General features: G+C 51.1%; 7 protein-coding genes across 7 annotated transcripts; 4 read left to right on the top strand and 3 right to left on the bottom strand.

Annotated features, from left to right (window-relative positions):
• Positions 1-1,587: 1,587 nt before the first annotated feature.
• PV08_05046 (uncharacterized protein) lies at positions 1,588-3,831 on the top strand (the record flags this gene model as incomplete). The annotated part of the gene is made up of 4 exons (XM_016379390.1): positions 1,588-1,788; positions 2,122-2,838; positions 2,888-2,981; positions 3,035-3,831. 4 exons carry the CDS (start codon positions 1,588-1,590, stop codon positions 3,829-3,831), a joined length of 1,809 nt encoding a protein of 602 aa, XP_016238067.1.
• Positions 3,832-3,882: 51 nt separating this feature from the next.
• PV08_05045 (uncharacterized protein) lies at positions 3,883-5,034 on the bottom strand (the record flags this gene model as incomplete). The annotated part of the gene is made up of 4 exons (XM_016379389.1): positions 3,883-4,146; positions 4,202-4,740; positions 4,787-4,813; positions 4,872-5,034. 4 exons carry the CDS (start codon positions 5,032-5,034, stop codon positions 3,883-3,885), a joined length of 993 nt encoding a protein of 330 aa, XP_016238066.1.
• A 554-nt stretch (positions 5,035-5,588) lies between these two features.
• Positions 5,589-7,853, top strand: PV08_05044 (uncharacterized protein; the record flags this gene model as incomplete). The annotated part of the gene is made up of 9 exons (XM_016379388.1): positions 5,589-5,689; positions 5,747-5,904; positions 5,963-6,067; positions 6,147-6,506; positions 6,605-6,793; positions 6,856-6,942; positions 6,997-7,219; positions 7,298-7,399; positions 7,466-7,853. 9 exons carry the CDS (start codon positions 5,589-5,591, stop codon positions 7,851-7,853), a joined length of 1,713 nt encoding a protein of 570 aa, XP_016238065.1.
• Positions 7,854-8,454: 601 nt separating this feature from the next.
• On the top strand, positions 8,455-9,588 carry PV08_05043 (uncharacterized protein; the record flags this gene model as incomplete). Its single annotated transcript, XM_016379387.1, has 1 exon — positions 8,455-9,588. One exon carries the CDS (start codon positions 8,455-8,457, stop codon positions 9,586-9,588), a length of 1,134 nt encoding a protein of 377 aa, XP_016238064.1.
• Positions 9,589-10,022: 434 nt separating this feature from the next.
• On the bottom strand, positions 10,023-10,385 carry PV08_05042 (uncharacterized protein; the record flags this gene model as incomplete). Its single annotated transcript, XM_016379386.1, has 1 exon — positions 10,023-10,385. One exon carries the CDS (start codon positions 10,383-10,385, stop codon positions 10,023-10,025), a length of 363 nt encoding a protein of 120 aa, XP_016238063.1.
• A 3,290-nt stretch (positions 10,386-13,675) lies between these two features.
• Positions 13,676-14,656, top strand: PV08_05041 (uncharacterized protein; the record flags this gene model as incomplete). The annotated part of the gene is made up of 1 exon (XM_016379385.1): positions 13,676-14,656. The coding sequence occupies one exon, from the start codon at positions 13,676-13,678 to the stop codon at positions 14,654-14,656; it is 981 nt and encodes a 326-aa protein (XP_016238062.1).
• Positions 14,657-15,601: 945 nt separating this feature from the next.
• Positions 15,602-17,335, bottom strand: PV08_05040 (uncharacterized protein; the record flags this gene model as incomplete). The annotated part of the gene is made up of 4 exons (XM_016379384.1): positions 15,602-15,994; positions 16,044-16,759; positions 16,831-16,982; positions 17,181-17,335. The coding sequence occupies 4 exons, from the start codon at positions 17,333-17,335 to the stop codon at positions 15,602-15,604; spliced, it is 1,416 nt and encodes a 471-aa protein (XP_016238061.1).
• Between the last annotated feature and the right edge of the window lie 567 nt (positions 17,336-17,902).

Here is a 17,902-nt window from a genome sequence, read left to right as displayed (position 1 = left end):
GTGGTGGGTGGGTACCGACAACAACTTAGGCCTTGCCAGTGAAGTCGACCTCGTCAGGGTACCGGCCACCATCGGCTGCTTTCTCACAGGTACAGCTTCCCGCGCTCCGTTGACCACAGGCACACGTGGCACCGGCGGGAGTTGAGTTTTCGGTTGAGGCACGATCACAGGTACATTGGCCTGCGGGACGGGCTCCTGTGGGAGGAAGAGAAAGGTTAGTATGTTCGTTTCCTCATGGGTAGTGGAGTGCGGGATGATAAGAGATGATATCAGCCACTTACTGCATGAGCATCGGGCGCCTTCAAGGGTGTTTTCAGCGGACTTCTTGTCGCAGGTGCAGTGCAGAGCAGATTGTTTGCCGCAGGAGCATGTGGCCTTCTGGGCGCAGACGCAGTCCTCGCTGCGGCCGCAGCAGGTAGTTGGCTTGACCATTTTGGCTGGAGACGGGGATGTGGTTGGTAGAGTGGTTGAGAAGAGGGATGGTGGTTGGAATGCTGGAGAGACAGAGGACTTGGGTCGAGTCAGAACGGTCTTGTTCTGTTGTATGGAATGGAAATGGCTTAATTACAGTCAATGCTGGAGGGGAATGCGAATTATATACAAAACACGGTGACGTCGGTGGTTTTGGGTGTCTGACAATTAGCCTGACGATGATTGGCCAGCCTCGTGGCAGCCTTGTCTTTGGCCTATCACGGCCTGTGCATTACATTCTGCTTTTCAGCCCATCAATTTCTTTCTCGCCCAGTCGTCGGTGGCATGATCAGAGAATTTGTCGCCTGATTACGGAGCATTTATTAATTTGATACTCCGTATCATTGCAATGAATCTCACAGGGCGAGTTCAAGTCTTATTTTCCACAAGGCTGGATGACGGCGCCACTTGAAGACTCCATGTTGGTGACCTTCACCTTCGCCTTCCGAGTCTGCACTCTGTAGGTGACAGCGATTTCTGGATAGGTATGATGCTGGAATTGTACTGTATTGTAACAAGATTTTCGAGAATCACCCCGTCCGCCGGGTGTTGATCTCTACCAACGCATGTAGTCGACGGCAAAGTCCACTTTACTTACTGTACCAGTGTATAAGTTTCAGCGTGCTCCCTCAGAAACGAATGTTACTAGGTCAAAAATGTCATTTGTCTAGTTCTTGCAGTGCCCCGATGCCTTTGAGAAAACTCAGCACCTTCATGAAATGGGTTGTGGATAATAATAAATCTTCAAACACGGCGAGCTTTACTCGTAAATCCCTCTTCCACGATATCATAAAGAAAACGCGTCGAAGAGAAGTATAACAGGCTCTGGAGGAAGACATGTTCTTTGTGCCCACGAGGCTGGAAGATACTCGACACTTGGATGGAGATCGACCAGGGGCACAGGCTGGGTTTACTACCGGCACAGGCACTCACCTGATCATAATCAAGTCGCAGATCACAACACAGGCTCTGTATAGGCTTCTTCGAGATACTTAGCGGGAGCTTAGCGGCGTGCGCTTTTAGGGGGGGTGCTTATAGGCGGCGTTCTAGGTAAAGCTTTTAACTAGAGTTCACTCATTTAGGTGTACCATGATAGACGTTACGCCTATTTAGAAAATGGGGATGCCTGGTGGTGTGAGACCTATTGTACTGGTGTCAGGGGATGTGTCGGCAGTAATCCCTAAGCCTGCTGCACAATCGATCTCGTCCCCATTCAAAACAAGTCAAGCCGAGACCGTCGGGATTCCCGTCTTAGGATTGATGGGGGTGGAAGAGGTCCACGGAGTCGGGCCTACAGGACTTTTCCGGCTTCACCAGGTTAAATTTCCTTCCAACGCCTTCTTGAGGTAATACCGACCAAATGTGGATCTGGTTTTTCATCTTCCCTCCTCTCCAGCATCGTGGGAAAGGGCGAGTAAAGTGGTTCGTGCATCGTAACGTTCATGCATCGTAATGTTTGCCACGTGGCATCGTCAACATCCCGACAAGCCTCGTCGCAGCGATCGCAGCAAGAATGGCTGTCTAACTTGCAAGTCAGGAGAACCCCTGTCCCGGATTCTCGTCAGCCGGGCTAACTTTCGTTCCTCAAGGCGACGAAGAGTACGATGCAACCAACAGCATCCTCGTTGCGGACATTGCTCTCGTCTGCAGCTAGATTGTGCTTGGAAGACCCCAGAGCCAGCAGCACACCAAGCGCGGCATGAAAATGCTCCTCAGTCTGGCGTCGGGAACCGAGCGAGCGCCCTATCAGCCACGCCTCTTGACAGTCTGGGCGCGGATGCGACAAATGCATCAATAAACTCCCCGACACAGCCTGAACCGGCTCCTGTCCCTGATCGCAATTCCCGTCTCGAAGACGTCTTTGATTTTGCCAGCTTCTTATGGAGTCGACCTACTTCGCCATTCTTGTCTGAGCTTCAGATCAATCACCAAGCTCTGGACGCGGGGGGCACGGGGCATTTAAGGACGGCAGTGTCTGGCTCGATGAGGGATCAAGCAGCTACCCAGTTGCCCTTCACAAATGATTCCCAAGTGTCCGATGCAGCACAGCTCCGTGAGCACTTCGCACATTCTGACGCTCCCCCTATCATTGCGCAAATCGAAACCCGCTCTGGCTGGACGCTGATGAGGGACCATTTTCTGTCTATGACTCGCTCGTCACTCATGGTTCACTACGCGGTGTCAGCATTTGCCTCTCTCCAATTACGACGGGGCAGAGAACAAGGTGGAAGTTCTGTCAGCTATTATTACGATCTGAGCGAGACCGAGATCGCGGGCTCCGTGCTCGAGCATGGCAATAAAATCGACATCCTCGGTGCAAATGTCAACCATGTTCTTACTGCACTCTTCCTCTTAACCTACATCGACGTAAGTTAGCTAGTGGTTACGAATTGTCATTGGCTCACTAGTTTTGTAGTTGGTGACTAATAAAACAGCTTGTGCTCATACTCAGCTCCGAAGAGCTCACAGAATCGTCTCAGATCTAGACCCAGAAACCTTGGAGTGGCCAGGTGCGACGATCAATCGCTGGTATTATTTGCTGCATTGACTTACTTCGTCTCAGAACGACGCCTCATCTCCTGGTACCGTCTCCTTGACGCTCGTGCAGTTACTGCTGGTGGTGAAGGCCTGTTCCTCCGTGATGGAAGTGACTCTCCTGAATTTGGACGAAACACGCCACCTTCGAACGAAGACGCCGAAGCAGTAGTAGCTGACATGCTTTCCAAACCCCTGCAGGAGTTTTTCCAAAAAACGCAGTTATTTATGGGTCGCATTACCCAAATCGATCTATGGCACCGGAGTCGTGGGACAGTCGAGGACGAGACCGAGGTCATGACGATCGCGGCACAGATTCAGAAGGACAACCATGCATTATACCGGCACCGACCCCCAATACTAGATTTGGCTGTCGCTGGTAGCCTTCAAGCGCCTTTGCTTGCCTCTAGCCTGGCCACTGAACTCACACGTAGCGCACGCGTGGCTCTTGCGAATTATCACGCGAGTTTCATTCATCTTCATCGTGTGGCATATCGGCATCTTCCGCGGACTACAGACGTGATAAATGCTATGGTCATGATCAAGCAGACGATTCGGCATCTGGAGGCGGCGCAAACCTCCGCTGAATCTCTCCCCGTGAACATGCTGTGGCCATTGTTAATGTGGGGAGCGGAAGAAGATTGCCCGGAGGAACGGACCTGTATCTTGTCATCGATACGGAAGATGTCGAACAATATTAGCAATGCAAGCATCACAGCAGACGTGCTACAAAGCGTCATCGAAAGACAGGATGCGTGCGGGCAGCGCGTGGACATCCGCACGGTCATGCATGAGATATACAATTCGTGTTTTGCTGTGGTCTAACTGGTATATCTGGGGGAGAAGCGGTGTGTCTCAGAAGTAAAAATGCACAGCTCACGAAAACGCTCGCTCAATGTGGCTACACAACTTGACAGTGGAAAGGACCCAGGCCTTCTTCTTCTCGTCTGCAAACACCGGGTATGGTCGACGGCAGTGCGCACTAGTCTCAGGGTATCCTCTCAAGTGCGCAACAACCCATTTCGTTCCGTTAATACCTCCTTGGCCAAAGCCAATTTCGCAAACCGACATATCAACCTGCAGCTGGTTGGATTCCTTCGTCTGGCCGCTTTTCCAAAGGTTGTACATCTCAATGCACGTCTTGCGTCATTCATCAGCAGCATGTCCTTCAGCACGAGATGGACATTTGACAAACCTTCGGATACAAATTTGCAAGCCCTGTGATGCAACCGGCTCCGCCAACCGCAAGCGCTGGCACAAGCCAATCGCTCTGCCCGGCCAGTGCCTTGAAGGATGGCTCTGTCTCTGTCCCCAAGGCCGCACCAAATTTAGCAGCAACTCGGGCTACTTTGGCGATACCACCGCACGTTAGTTTGACGCCGACAATGTTCGGGTGGTCTCCCAGCCGGTCCAACATCGAACTGTTCACTTCCAAGCCAGCGACCACTGCTGGGTAGTTGTAAATTACCACCGGAATTGGCGATTTGTCGGCCACCTCCAGGAAAAACTCAATGATCGCATCACTGTCCATGGCAAAGTGAAAATAGCTTGGAACAAGAACCAAGGCGAAATCTGCCCCTGCCGCCGCGGAATCTTTTGTCTCTTCGATAACTAATCGTGTGCAGCCGCCGCCGCAACCCATCGTGATGGGCAGTTGCGGCTTTCCTCGGGACTGAGCTATAGAGCGTGTTCGGCGGACCAGCTCCAATTTCTCGTCTCTGGTAAGTGCCGCAGCTTTGGCAGTCAGTCTTTGACCACGATGACTCGTTGGTGGTCTTACCTTCGCCGTTGGTGCCTGCAATGACAACTATCGCGCAGATTCTTAGTGTTGGAGCGAGGAACTAAGTTTCCGCAGAGCAACTTACTTCCGTGCAATCCACTGTCGACAAGAAATTTGAGGTGTTGTTCTTGAACGTCCCAATCAAGGCTCTGCACCTCATCGTCCTTGAACCATGTTAAAGAGGGAACATGAATTCCTGAAGGGAAATGGCGCGCTGCCGGTGTATTCTCAATCGCAATGGATCCCATGATGAAAAATGTTCCAAGGAAATTCTATCTAGTTTCAAAGGAAAGACAAATGGCAACCTAGAGGTGAGAGTATACGATTTATTCGACAAAATACCAGTTGGAACAACAGAATTGAAGTCTTGGAAATAGCAAGGTTTCGGAAGGAGATGTTTTTCAGATCCCATATTACACAACCACTTACTGGTTATGCGATGAGGATACCGGCAATGTCCTCGGTCTTCGTCGTCGGCTCGCCTTTTCCGAATCGGGGTAGGCCGACAGGGTAGTAAATACAGCGATTGAGTGTTGGAGTCGGAGGTGAGCGAGGTTAGATTTCTTGCAGTAATCGTCATTGCCAAATCCAGATCAAGCGAGATGAGTGGTCTTATTCCGTGGCCCCGTGGGGCTATGAGCCTGGGCTCCAGTCTCCACGCCGCTGACTTGACTAGAAACCCAGGTAGTATAAAGATCCATGGTTTCCCCAGACGGGCACTCCGCGTTGTTCGCATTCCATTTTCGCCGGGACGCGAAAGAACCTCATATCGATCACGGCTTCCTTGATCAGTCAACACAAAATGGGAGGGTTTCACGTTGTTGAGGATCGTCCGACCCCGAAAGAGGTTTACAACTGGACGCTTTACCTCGAGGCCATCGCCCTCGCAATGGGTTCCTTCTTGTGCGTACAGGGCCGCCTCACGGAGAGCCTGCCATTTCCATGACTGATCTTTTGCAGATTTGGTTATGACTCGGCCTTCGTCGGGACCACGATCGCAAGAGCGAGCTTCAAGAAAGACTTCAACATCACAAAATCGTCAGCTAGCAGCATCTCCAGCAACATTACCTCAGCCTTCCAGGCCGGTGCTTTCTTTGGGGCTGTATTCTGCTTCTTCTGTTCGTTCCCCTTCCCTCTCCCTGGTGGGCAGAATTCGTGTCTAACTACGTGGTATAGCTACAGAACGGTGGGGACGTAAGATAACTTTGCTGATCAACGTATTTGTGTTCATCATCGGCGCGATTCTGATGACTGTCACTCCGAATGAATTATCATATATTTGTCAGTCTCTTCCTCTTACAACTTTGTACCATCTATCTACTTCCCAGATCCAAATGCTGATCATCATTTCGCGGTTTAGATGCTGGGCGAGTCCTCACAGGGCTGGGTTGCGGAGCGATCACCGCCACCGTACCGTCTTATATCGCTGAACTATCCATCTCTTCTATTCGGGGTATTCTTACAGGTCTGTTTGAACTTGCATATCAAGTCGGATCCGTCGTTGGCTTTTGGATCAATTATGGTATTAATAAGAATATGGACGTCACCTCTTCGGCCAGCTGGAGGCTTCCCATGGGCTTCCAATTGGTACCTTCGTGCTTACTCTTTGTCTGCGCATTCTGGATACATGAATCACCTTTATGGCTCATGCGCAAGGGTAAAGCAGAAAAGGCCGCCCATAATCTGCAGGTGCTGCGTCGCCTCCCTGCAGACCATCAATGTAAGGGGAACCCTAGCTGAAAATGCTCGCTCCTAAATGATTATTCCTTGTCCCTTGTTTGTGACTGATCCTGTTACTAATGCAAATTCTTGCTGAAGATCTCCAAGAAGAGATAGCAGCGCTACAGGTTCGTCTCGAGGAGGAAGCCCAAATAGCCAGCCGCTATGGATCAGGCCCCTGGGCCTTTTTCCGGGGAGCCATGTCCGAGTTCTCTCAGAAGGGCATGAGAAACCGCATTTTCATCACCTTCTGCGCCTTCACTCTTCAAAACCTGTCCGGAGCTTCGGGTAAGATTTCTTTCCATGCTCAAGCATCAAACGATCGTCTTTGCTGATCAGAGGGAAACTAGCAATCAACTATTATTCCCCTACGCTATTTGGATCCTTGGGTGTCACAGACGTATCACTTTACACCGGTATCTACGGACTAGTCAAGGGTGTGTTCTCTCCAATTTCCTCGGATGCACTTGGATGCTAATCAATGTTGGCAGCAATCGCATCCATCATGTATTACTCTTTCTTCATCGACATTGTTGGCCGAAGACGGCCCGTGCTCGTTTCGACTTTCGTGTGTTCGACGTGTTTGTGGATCGTCGGGGCCTATGTCAAAGTTGGCCATCCTGCAGATATCATCAAAGCCGGCCAAGAACTGTCCTCGTCTACGGCTGCGGGTGGCCGCATGGCGATAGGCATGATCATGATTTACGCTATTTTGTGAGCCGCCCTCAGATTCATTTGTCAAGCGAAGCTCTCCCTTCATACCGCAAAACTCTCTAACACTTTTATCCCCAGCTGGTCCTTCGGTCTCAACGGTGTTCCATGGATCCTCGCCGCCGAAATTTTCCCCGGTGCGTTACGAAACTTTTCAGGAACCTTCGCTGCTCTGGTGCAATGGTACGTTGTTGTAGAAGTGTCCTGAGGTTGTTCTGTGCATGCTTTTGTGCTGACCCATCTTGATAGGGCTGTTCAATTCTCAATGACCAAAGCCCTTCCGTACATCTTTGACTCCTTTGGCTACGGAACCTGGTTCTTCTTCGCAGCGTGGATGCTGGTCGCTACGTGCTGGCAGTTCTTCCTTGTTCCAGAAACCAAAGGCCTTACGATCGACCAAATGGATCTCATCTTGTACGTCCTGGCCCAGTTTTACTTTCCCGTGCAATTCCAGAGAGCTAACCCATGTTTAACACTCAACAGTGGATACAAAACCGATGTTCCATATCGCATTCCACACACTTCGGTGACAACGCGCATGACCAATTCTATCAAGGAAGCACTGCCCGTGGAAGCTTTTGACGGGCACAAAAGTGTTGGCGTCCACCTGGAGGAGACAAAAGAAGAGACGGTCTGATTCTGCGATTATTTTGGCGCGAAAATAATCAAACAACACTAGAGTCGGACCAGGATGTCTACTCGAGGAAGTTAAACTTGCGTCGACCTCTCAGCCTCCCGCCTGGCCGAGGACAAAATATTAATACAACGCAAGTAGAGAGTGTGACTACCATGGTCTTGTACGTTAAGAATACGAACACTAGCTTCCGAGGAACCGAGTTGTTTAGTGGCTGCAGCTCCTTAATTGTCCTGTCGTGATTTACGTTCAAGGTGTGGATATGCATGGTCCATCGTAAAAGTTGAGCAGTTCCCAGAAACGTCCATGCCGACGGTAAGACCAACGTGCGAAACCACTTATATTTACATAAAGTCTGGACTCTGGCGTCGTCCCTTTTTCTGAAGTATGATAAAGGACATTCCACCCGCAGCCCACAGTTTCATCCAATAACCTCCCGGACTCCCTCGGGCGACTCACTCTTGTTCTATGAATACATTACTAAAATCTATTCTCGAGTCGACGAAGCTCCAAAATACGATCGAAGCCTTTCATTCCTACCTCTGGGAGACCTCATTGACAGGTCAGGTCAAAGCTAGCACAAGAAGGGTCTACGACAACAACCATGGAGTCCAAGCCGACAATCGTGGTGATAGGATCTCTGAACGTCGACTTCGTCACGCTCACTGCGCGCGTCCCGGGGCCAGGAGAGACCTTACGCGGAGAAGCACTCACGGTTTCGGCCGGAGGCAAGGGTGCGAATCAAGCCGTAGCGTGCGGGAGGGCGGCGTTCACTTCCCGCGAGGAGCAGACGGTTGCGGTCAGCATGATCGGGGCTGTAGGCGCGAGGGATCCGTACTACGAATCTCTCCTCAAGCCTCTCCTCGAGTCGAGCGGCGTGCGGACCCAAGGTATCGACGAGATTGAAGGCGTCGGGACAGGGACTGCTACGATCATCGTGGAGGGAGGAACGGGCGGCGGAGAGAATCGAATCATCATCGTGCCCGGAGCCAATGGCAACGTTGACGATGCCACCAAGGTGCTCGCGACAATGACCGAGATGGTCCCTCGAGCTCCAGACGTGGTTGTCATGCAAGGAGAGATACCCTTCACTGTCGTGATGGAGCTTCTCAAAAAGTTTAACAGTGGGGAGTCGGGCCCACAAAACATCTGCGTCGTCTTCAACCCTGCACCCATGCCCGAGGACGGCATACCGCTCGGAGCGCTGCGCAATCTCGCCGTTCTGGTTGTCAATGAGACCGAGTGCCTTTTGCTTTGTCGACATCTCGAGCAACTCGGGTTGGACATGGCCTCAGAGGCACTGAGGACGAAGGAGGGAGAGGAGAAGGAAGAAGAAGAAGAATTGCTGACGGAGCCGTTCCTCACAGCAACAGCACACCGCCTCCACGACCTGGTCGGTATATCCGTGGTCGTCGTGACGCTCGGCTCGCGTGGAGTATTTTACTCTGCAAGAAAGAATGGTAGCAGCCATGGCGAAGGCCAGGAGAAGCGCATTCACAGCGCCATGATTCCTGCGGCCAAAGTGGACCATGTCGTCGACACAACAGCGGCGGGAGACACGTTCGTGGGCTATCTGGCTTCCGCGCTGGCAACGCATCTTCATTCGAGCACCTCAGAGAGCAGGGCAGGGATCGATGATTTCGACCTGGCAAACGCGGTGCACCGCGCAAATCAAGCGGCAGCCAAATGTGTCCGGCGCCGAGGCGCAGCGGAGAGTATACCGTATGGGTATGAATGAACGATTGTGTTCAGTTTGACTGAGAAAAGGGGATGGGGGCCAAACGAGGGCCCAAAAGGTTCAAACCGAAACGGCTTGAGCGTTGACCGTGAAGCATAGAGTGTGTGAGTTCTTTATTAGACTTAGACTTGAATTCCTATGTATATATACTCACCCGACAACAGCTTCCGCGATCGCCTGAATTCCTCGCCCACCCGTCACACGGTACATTCCTTCTTCGCCCTCCTGACATTTATTCATCCAGACAAAGAGATCCTCCTTCCTCAACCAGAACCTTGACATTAGATCGCACCGTGATTCACTGTCCAGCCTGTCCCACGCGCCCACGCTCAAGGGTGAAACTTCAACAAACCAAAACACAACTCATGGAAGACAGTCCCCGACAGCTTGGACTGCTTGCAGCTTCAAAATAGTCCGGCCGGTTCCTAACATCTTCAAGACCCTCTGGCGTACAGACTCCTCGTGAACGACCCGTACGACCCGTAACTGCTACTGCTCATTGACTCGGACCATGACGCCGGATCGGCATTAGGCCCTTGACCGCCTTTGTTATTCCGTTCATTCCCCGGCATCTGGGCCTCGTGTCCTGCTCTCGTCGAGGAGGGAACGGTCTTCGTCGCAGTGGTGGCAGCGGAGGCAATTCCCGTATCACTTTCAATTGCACCTCCATTGCCGCCCATGGGATCGGTCGCCGACCCACGAGATTGTTTTTGTTGTTGGTTTTGGTGTTGTTGCCGCTGACGAGATGAATATATCTCGGCGGACGACGCCGCCGCCGCCGAGGTCGAGGTCGTCATGTTCATGGACGTGGACAAGATTGATCTTCTGGCGAAATATGAAGATGCCATTTGGTAAAGTACGGTAATCAACCCAGTACTCAGAGTATCCTTGAACGGACTTGAAAAGTATGAAAGTATCGATTTTAGATCAGATATTCCTTTCGTGGCGGTAATGGTGGGAGTGGTAGAGGCAAAACTTGTTGAATACCGTCCCGTCCGTTCGTTATGAGTCGTCTGATTTCAATTCTCTATGGCCAGAGATTGAGTTGCCTTCTTGCGTGACAGATTCTCGATCCTGGTTGGACTCGGTGGATGACTCGTTCACGTTGTTCAGTTGTAGGTGACTACTGCGGAAAGAAGCCCAATATCTCAGATATGAAGCACTGAGGCAGGATGTCGAAAGCCGAAATATTGTTTTGTTTTGGACGGCATTGATATATATATACATATGTGTAAGTTTGACTGTTGCCTTCAGTTCTTCGGCTAGGTCACGAAATCACGAATCTGGTACGGAAAACTGAACGGGGCGCCGGAAAAGGCGACGACCACTTGTGTGCTGCCTACGCAATACGGAGTACTTACAAGTTGCTGCTGTCTGCCATCTGTTGGCCGTCAATTGCTTGCGCCTCATTGTCATCCACGCATGCATGCATGCATATCCGTAGTTTCGTCACATCCGTAGGACCAGAGAGGGTTAACAGCATCGACTTACCAAACACATTGGCTTTGCCGGTTCAGGTACAACCCCACATACTGCTCCATGGTGACTACAGTAGTTGGGAACGGCACAGAGTATCCGCAGTGAATTGTACACGTATTTTCGGACACCGCCAGAAGGTGGGGGCTGACACTGCTAAGCAACCCTTCCCTCATAGCAAAGGACTCGGTGAACAAGGGCCCTGCATGCAAGCGAAGTCCAGTAGGGCTGATGCGCCATGCCACCAAAAAGAGTAAATTATTAAGCTAGATGGATGTTCGCATCAAGCGAAAAGCGCCATAAGCACCGCTAGACGATTCACGGTCTTGGGACGGAGCACATCTCACTCTTGCATGCCAGGCTTGGCCAACCGACGACAAGATGACAACAACTACCGGAATTGCACGTGCTAGGAAGGCTCATGTCCATTCCTCATCTCGACATCCCCGTCTCTCAGCCATCGTCTGGCCTTTCGTCCGCGACCGACTCCAGCTGCATTAGACTAAGAAGCATGGTAGCGTGGGTGGAATGGGTCAGGGCCAGCCATGCCCAGATTCTGCCAGACCAATTGAGCCATGTGCTTTGGTCGAGAAACGGGATGGATCAAATGGCCTTGAAGACCCAAGCAATGGTAAGCTATGAGGAATTTCATCAACATCAAGGAAGATGCGGCGTGCTTACCGCGTAAAACGTCACCCGGGAGGAAGAATGTCGTGCAGGGCGCGATCTGAGAAAACAGAATCAGCCTACATAGATAATTCGCTTAGTATGGGGCATCCACGATGTGCCGTCTTCATCGCCGCGCTATCCCTCATCATTCCCTCAGCCATCCGTTGCGAATCAAAGGCAACTTGGCGAGAAGCCGCGGCTTCAGCTTGGGTTGCGGGGGAGATGGCTCGCATTGCTCTGCTGTTCTGAATGAGGAGCTCCTCATTGATGGAGTGAGTGTTGTCGACAAGCCATATAGGTATCTGTGGTATTAGACTGGTGTCGTGTTGGAGATTGCAGTGTAAGCTGCGTCTACAGAACTTACCAGGGCAAGCACTTCGTCGATCTTCTGCTGTCGTTCATCTCTGAACAAGATAATGGTACCCAGATGGGGAGGCAGCCTGATCCAAGGCTGTCGTCACGTATTCAATGGTCGGGTACTGTCGAGATACAGGATCGACGAGAAACTCATCGAGTTTTTCGTTGCAAATGTGTAAATCGTGGAGAATATCAGAGATAGAGAGCGGAGCTCAGAGCCGTATCGGTGTAGATGGGCCGCCATACAGTGCAAAGATTGATCCATATCCGCGTTGAGCTGGAGCACGTCCTCGATGGGTAGTATCCGGGCGGATCAGTGATTCTTTCCAAGGACCAGGATCAGTTCTTGGTCTTCAAGTTTGGCTCTCACACTATCGTACCGGAAATGCTAACGTGCGAAGGCGATGAGTTGGTCATTGAAACTGTGTAGGGCGTTGTCCCACCGCCGCATGCGCTCAGATACGTGGATGATCTCGGTGAAGCGCCTTCGACATGGGATGAGAGATACCGTGATCTCCAATTTTGCTCATTCGAAGCCCAGCGCAACCCCCATACTTATTCAAGGGTTCACGTATTGAGAATGGGAGAGAGTGGGTTGACGCCGCTTTCAGCTAATATCGGCATCTTTTTGTAGGTGTGAATCTCAGCTTAGCTAGGCCGCGGCGTTATGTATGGTTTTGAGACAACTGGGATTGGCCGTCAGATGGCGACATAACTTTTCTTGCTATGCGTACAGGGATCTGTGGTCAATCGTGACAAGTCATGTCGACTAGGTTCGCAGAGTATACCGCCTACCTATTCTCTGCTTGAGCCGTCATTCCACGTCCGAGAAATCAACTCTCTACTAGCACTGACATCCACCCCAGTAAAGCTGGCCATCTAGCGTTAACAACCGGTATTTTCAAGAGACCCCCTGCACAAAATCATGTTCGGAGGGTCTCAAACCATCTCGGCGTCTCTCAGGCGGCACCCAGCGTCGCAGCCAAAAGACTCTTCCAGGAACGCACCACTAAGATAAGATCCATCAGCACAGCCTTTCCCGTGATTAGGTGCCAGGTCCTTCCCACGGTGTTGGCAGAGACCTAAAATCCCGAGAGCCCAAAGCAGGGCCCGGGGAAGAGGAATCTGGGTAAGCGAATATGTTGTAAAAGGACTAGTATGTACCCCAGAGGCACATGGTTGGCGAAGTATAGGGATGTGCCCCTTGGAAGGCGTACATTTGGAAAGCCTACCTTGGTGTTCAGACCTGGGTGGGCGAATCTGCCTAGAGTTCTAAGCTTCTATAGCTAAGCTTCTCTATACCGGCAGCTCGGGGATGTATCACTAGAAAAAGAGAAAGGTCATCGGGCTTATCAATCAACCCTTAACCCTTCTTAGCAAGGGTTAACTGGCGTGACATAATACAGGACGTACTACGTACCATGCTTCTTTGCCCAGAAGAAGCCTGGTAGGAGTGTCCAGGCCCCTTATTTTGGTCCAAGTTGAGTTGGGTATTCCTCTAGAATCCTTTAAATCCGAGCGGCAACTTCCTCGACCTTGTGAGACCCTACCCATCAGAGATCTGGGCCCGAACTCGATCTTCGCAATGAGTTCTGACAATACAAATCAGCTGAAGCCCAAATTCGATGAAATACCTAGCATCCATTTACCAGACACCGCCTTTCTCATCATATTTGGAGAGTTGACGAAGGCTGATCTCAAATCTGCGCGTCTGGTCGAGAAGCGCTGGAACGGGTTGGTCAAACCATCGTTGCTGTATGACAGACCTACCTTGGGAGATGGGAAGACAACTCTGAGTCACTTCGAAGCCATCGCCTCTCATCCCGTCTACTCAAACGTGGTCACGGAAGCTACCGTCGAGCTAGGGTTCGAGTATGACATTTGGGATGGAACGACCGTGGAAAACCGCCGAGGTCCCACTTTCGACAGACTCGTTCAGTCCCTGGAACGATTCCATAAGCTCAAGACGTTCAAGCTTATTGTCAAACACGACTATCCCGAAGATAGGGATTTCGATCACGGCACATATGAAAGTGCGCCGGTCTCGGAGGCACTAAAGGCGCTCAAGAACCCCATGTGTGTCACAGTGGAACATTGGAACTGGGCAGATAACTCGTGGTCACTAAGCGAAGACTTTGGTGATAATTTTGACTGGCCTAGTCTAACCTCATTGACATTGTCTGGCCTCACTGTACCTAATGAGCGGGTGTTCCTCGAATGTTTAGCACCTTTCAAGTCCTCCCTCTGCGAGCTCCATATCCGCAACTTCAACATTGTCGACCACAATGACGTCTGGGAGTCCGGGAAATGGGAGCTGATATTGAAGGCACTGCGCGACGACTATACTCTGAACTCCTTTACCATAGACGGATTCTATGCTGACCAGGATCTGGGAGACGGGCCACAATGTGGGAGATGGCAAGTTTACAAGCCCCACGACGGTAGTTATGATCTCGCAAACTTCGGTCCGATACTGGATATTGAAAAGATCCAGGAACTTATAGCTGCTTGGGTGCTTGGTGGGGAAGGTAATCCCTTTCAGCTATATATGATGCCATCTGATTAAGAAGAGGTATCGGCGGTGTGGGAGTTGAGGACGACTTCGACGAGGCAGAGGACGATATCTGAGGTGTTGCTTGGGTCATGTTATGGCTGGGGACCGGTTTGGCTAAGGACAGGTTGTGGCTCGCCACTCTGAATCTGATTTTGGTTCACCTGTCTCCTAGGACATGATGAAGCTGAGGCTGTACAACCCTGGCGATTGCCTTTTTTCTCGTATTCGCGGACGCCTTTTCACGTAGTTTCTCATTTCTTTTTTCTTATTGCTCACCATGGTCTGTGGACAGTGGCTCATCTCCTCTTCGCGCCCCTTCCATCCCTTGTATGGTGCATATGGTGCTGTTTTCCCAAGCCTAGAGTATGGAGCCGCGAGCCACTGATCGAGCTTATCACACCTTGAAAGGGGCAACTACCCTGTCAGTACGGAGTACAAAGGGGCGATGTAACTTGCATATCTAACACTCCGCCACACGTTCCATGGGTTGCTAGTTAGATGGAGGATGTTTGTTCCTTTCTACCGTCTTTCTTGCACCCAAAACCCGTCGAAAGTGGAGTGAGGACCTTGCGCCAGCAAACTCCACAGACCTCTCATGCTGCATGCCGGCCTGGCCAGTGGTCGGTCATGAAGAGGCTTTTCCTCACTTAGACCGTCTGATTCTGTCACCGTGATAGACGAATCTGCTGCAGTTGCTCGTGGCTGCCCTGAGGCTTGCGGCCGTGTATAGTGTCAGTCGGCATTGACAGAATCGTGAACTATCTCGAGTTTCGACCAGGCAAAATACAGCCACACAATTGTTGCTGAATCCTCGATAGCTATATCGGTCTGGTACAGCAGTGAACATTTACCGGTCCATAGCAGCTCGTCTCCTTCGTTATAAGACACATTTTGCATGAGCAGCTTGCAGAACTACGGCATCAATATCCTGTCGCTATCATGCATGGACGCCACCGGTCAGAGAAAGTCACCGTCTTCCGCCATGTGTGACACAGTCCTTCTTCCCCACATCCGCCTCCTGAAGCTTCGCAGTTCGAAGCCTTCGTTTCTCCCATTGTCGCTTCTCTCTGCCATGGGTCTCGATTCAGTCTCACCGAACAGCCTGTAAAGAAATACTGTTAACAACGTCAAGGGCACTGCTGCTCCCACCAGATACCCGAATTTGGCAAAGGCTTTTTGCATCGTGTAGTTCTGATCGTGTACGGCACCGAACACCGAAGCCACCAACGACGTAGGGAGGAACAGAATCCCGATGAATGCGATAACCGCCATCCTTGAGCTCTCTTTTTTCATGTGCTCGCTGATTCGTTGTGCTGCGTAGCTATCTCTCCTCGCAACGAGATGGTAAGACTGTTCGTGTGTAAGCGTCTGGAAAGGCAAGGAGGATTGTCCGACCCACAATCTCATTGATATTCTTGAGCCGCTCATGGAGGCTGATAAGTCTCAAGCGCGTGGATCTGAGCATTTCGCGGCGGTACTGGAGCTGCGACAGCACGTTATCTCGCAGCAGGTGCGAATCCTTCTGCCGAGGTGACTTTCGACAGTGTTCAGCGGCCAAGCTTAGCGAAGCTATGGTGGCATCAAGTCCTTCTCGCAGGTATATCACGGTCTGAGTAATTCGATAGAGATGTTCAAGATTTACCTTTGATTCTTCCTTTGTCAATACCTTGTCTGAAGTTTCTCGCACAGCTTGCTGGTTCATATCAGCCTTTTTGGACTTGGGAATGACGGACACAGAATGACTTGCCTCCTCTATCCCTCGCCCTCGACCATTTGCAAACCACACTGTCTTATCCACCCGCTTGTACCAAGAGTCGTAGATGTAAGTGAGAAGCAGGTGTGGATCCTGTAAAACAACTTCCCAGGAGTTTGAGAAACGCAAGCTGTCGAATTGATGCTTCAAATCCTGAAAGGCACCGAAGCAGATCAGTGTCACCTGAGCCATTTGGAGACCACTTGCAGTGGGCGAGGAGGCTGAGTCGTCGAGAGAGGAGAAGCCTGTCCTGGTATCCCACGAAAGAAGAAAAGACGACTTGGACCATAGCGATGACTCGTAGTCGGCGTCCAAAAAGTCAACAGTTCCGATATACTTCAGCAAAAAATGGCTCCAGATCCCTAGCAATGCGAAAATCGGTTTGCTCAGCAAGTAATAGCTACGGTCTTGGTGGTCCAGAGTCCAGACTCACTTTGCAAGTGCCCTTGTCGCGCCGAGCCAAATGAGTAAGCGCCATGATGCAGACGCTCTTCGAGAAAAGTGTCTGGGACGTCGAATACTTCGGTGATCTTGTCGAACCCAGGGTACAGCTCGGGTATCGAAGAGTTGATCTGGGGCACTGTACTGTGTGACTGTTAGGAATCTCGGTCACAAATGGCTTGAGGAGGGAATGCCATAGGAGCCGTCTCTTACATGATTCGTAAGTCGCAGGGGTCCTGCGAAGTTTGTGGACTGAGAGAGATTTCAGACACATTTCTCTTTGGGTTTCGTGACCCCTGAGCACATCCTTGCGACGCTTTGTCAGTAAAGTTGGTTTCTTACGCTGCGGCAATAGCATCACCTTTCTTCCATTCCAGAAACACGATGGCCTTCCTACCGTCTAAATCCTGAGACAGGTCAGATAAGGCGATCGACCTGGAGGCGGCTTCTGCCTCAACCTCGGATCGGTATCGAGAGCGACCGTTTCGGTAGGCCATGACGATGAATGTTCAGACTTGTACTGTAGAAAGAGCCAGGCAAGGAGGTGCGGTGACAATCTCGACTCTCAAGGTTTCCTAGCTCCTTGTGCCAGCCTTCTAGTTACTAGCCTCCTCGTTCCAGCCTTGTCCAGACTTTGGCCACAGCCCACGCTGCGCTGACACGTCAACCAGGGCTCTTCCTGCCTGGCCAGTGACTGTAAGTGGGCAAGGTGCTGTGGGATTTTCCTAATCTTCGTACCATCGCTTGGCTGTCGTAGATGGACGGTGTTTTCAAGGTTGCAGTCTGAAGTTTTAGCTGCCATCATGTCATGGGGCTCAATGTCCGTGTACGGACTTTGTGTCAATTCTGCCTGGTCTGGTGAAAAGTTGACCCTTGGCGGAGTGATCTGATATAAGCTGAGTACCTAGTTGCTGAGTGGCTTAGAAGTAGGGGGAGGATTCGTCCATCTGCTGTGGCTTTTCCAATATCACATTATATACTTCGTATACTACGAAGCCTCAAATTTCGCCGTCTCCACCTTGCCCCTTTAATAACCGAGAACCTGTTACGGTGTACACGGTACA

This window comes from Exophiala spinifera (assembly GCF_000836115.1).
Source record: "Exophiala spinifera strain CBS 89968 unplaced genomic scaffold supercont1.3, whole genome shotgun sequence".
NCBI classification, from domain to species: domain Eukaryota; kingdom Fungi; phylum Ascomycota; class Eurotiomycetes; order Chaetothyriales; family Herpotrichiellaceae; genus Exophiala; species Exophiala spinifera.
This window is presented reverse-complemented; position numbering and strand designations above follow the sequence as displayed.